General features: G+C 54.8%; 1 protein-coding gene across 1 annotated transcript; it reads left to right on the forward strand.

Annotated features, from left to right (window-relative positions):
* Positions 1-1097: 1097 nt before the first annotated feature.
* On the forward strand, positions 1098-2087 carry NPBWR1 (neuropeptides B and W receptor 1; the record flags this gene model as incomplete). Its single annotated transcript, XM_084778022.1, has 1 exon — positions 1098-2087. One exon carries the CDS (start codon positions 1098-1100, stop codon positions 2085-2087), a length of 990 nt encoding a protein of 329 aa, XP_084634148.1.
* Positions 2088-2381: the final 294 nt, after the last annotated feature.

The following is a 2381-nucleotide window of genomic DNA, read 5'->3' on the forward strand; positions in this document are numbered from 1 at the left end:
TTTGTTTGTTTGTTTTTTGGTTTAGTTTGTTTTGAGGGAGAACTTAAAGGTGGGTGGGTAGAGACGGAGAGGATCTGGAAGACTGGGGGCGGGGAGAGAAGAGTATGATCAAAACATATTTAAATTTTAAAATTCTTAAAAAAAAATAAGACATATAATGAAAAGAAATAAAACACGGTATGGAAACTTCATCTCCAATTATTCTTTAAAAACAGAATATTAACACTTTCACTTTGTCATTCGTAGATTCAGTTCCTGATGGGAAAGCTTTTCGCGATTCCAGATTAGCTGAATTAAACTTCAGGAAGACAGTAAAGAAGCTGTTTGGGAGCTATGCTGCTTTCTGTTAGATCAGAGGGTTTTACTAGGAGTGGAGTGGACAGGGGTGACAGACTGACAGAGACTAGTCACTGTGGCTCTGTGCTCCCTCCACCTCAGGCTCTTGGGAGAACTGGAGCAGCCTCTGGGCAGAGACACCGGGAGGCAGACCAAGCTGGCAGACACTGCTGCTGCAGCACTCTCCAGCAGACAGTGGGATCCTGCCCCCGACCTACCACAGAAGACACAGATCTTTTCTGGGACCAAGGTAAGATAAAGGTTGCTACTGGAAGTCTTACTATCTGGCGCGCACGGAAACACGGAAACCAGCCTCCGTGGAGTTCGGTGGGGGCGACCTGAGTGTGTCCTAGTGTTCTAAAACAGGGAGTAGGGGGGTGAGATTACGTTTTCCTAGGAGCCAAGAGGCTTCTGCATACCACTTTGATGTATTTCAATAGGTTGGAATCAGATTTCCACAGGTGGAAGGAAAAGCCTGAGACTCTGCAGCCGCCTCCACCTCTGGACTCACGTCTCCATAAGGCTACACCTCGAGGAATCTAACCTGTGTTTTCAATTCTCATTCCAGCCACGGAGCCTGGGAAAGCAGTGGGCTGAGTAACAGCAGGGAACGCCCCTCCTGTGCACAGCTAGACAAAGGCTGGGAGACTCAGGCAAGTGCCCGGTTACAGATTCCTGTCAACGTGGACTTACAGACCTCAAGCCCCGCGGGGCTCTTCAAGGGAATCGGAGTTGTCGCCGGCTCTCCTGCCCTCTCCAAGATGCACAACTCATCTCTCTTCGAGCCTAGAGGGGGCAATGTGTCCTGCGGCAGCTCAGCCCCTGTCTGTCCCAACGGGTCAAGCCCGGAGCCTCTGCCGCTGCCGCAGCCACTGGCGATAGCAGTGCCCGTCGTCTACGCGGTGATCTGCGTCGTGGGACTCGCTGGCAACTCCGCGGTACTATACGTCCTGTTGCGCGCGCCGCGCATGAAGACGGTCACCAATGTGTTCATCCTCAACCTGGCTATCGCAGACGAGCTCTTCACTCTCGTGCTGCCCATCAACATCGCGGACTTCTTGTTGAGGCGCTGGCCCTTCGGGGAGGTCATGTGCAAGCTCATCGTGGCCGTCGACCAGTACAACACCTTCTCTAGCCTCTACTTCCTCGCTGTCATGAGCGCAGACCGCTACCTAGTGGTTCTGGCCACAGCAGAGTCGCGCAGGGTATCCGGGCGCACTTACGGAGCCGCTAGGGCTGTCAGTCTGGCGGTGTGGGCTTTAGTGACGCTGGTGGTGCTACCCTTTGCGGTATTCGCCCGGCTGGACGAGGAGCAGGGCAGGCGCCAGTGTGTGCTTGTCTTCCCGCAGCCCGAGGCGTTCTGGTGGCGCGCCAGCCGTCTATACACACTAGTGTTGGGCTTTGCCATACCAGTGTCCACCATCTGTGCCCTCTACACCACGCTGCTTTGCCGACTGCGTGCTATCCAGCTAGACAGCCACGCTAAGGCCCTGGACCGTGCCAAGAAGCGGGTGACCTTGTTGGTGGCCGCGATCCTGGCTGTGTGCCTCCTCTGCTGGACGCCTTACCACCTGAGCACCATAGTGGCGCTCACCACCGACCTCCCGCAAACGCCACTGGTCATCGGCATCTCTTACTTCATCACCAGTCTGAGCTATGCCAACAGTTGCCTGAACCCCTTTCTCTACGCCTTCCTGGATGACAGCTTCCGCAGGAGCCTCAGGCAGCTGGTGTCCTGCCGCACAGCCTGACATCCTCGAGGCACCACTGCCTGCTGGGTTCAGGAGAGCCCTTGGAGTGGGGGTTCCCAAGCAGCAGGAAGCCCCGACGCCTTGAGGCTCCTTTCTGGCATGCCGAATCGCAAGCCATACCCAGAACTGATCCCAAATCGAACTTAATGACGAGTAGCTGGACAGTGTTGTTGAAACCCGGAGTCTAGCTCTCTCTTGATTTTTCAGTGAGTAGGCTCACAGGATGTCGCAGGCTCCACCCTCTGGCATATCAGCGCTCGCCAGTGTATTTTGCTTCTTTGCCTCCCAGGATGG

The sequence above is a fragment of the Acomys minous genome, assembly GCF_964271855.1.
Source record: "Acomys minous genome assembly, chromosome: 1".
Lineage (NCBI taxonomy): Eukaryota > Metazoa > Chordata > Mammalia > Rodentia > Muridae > Acomys > Acomys minous.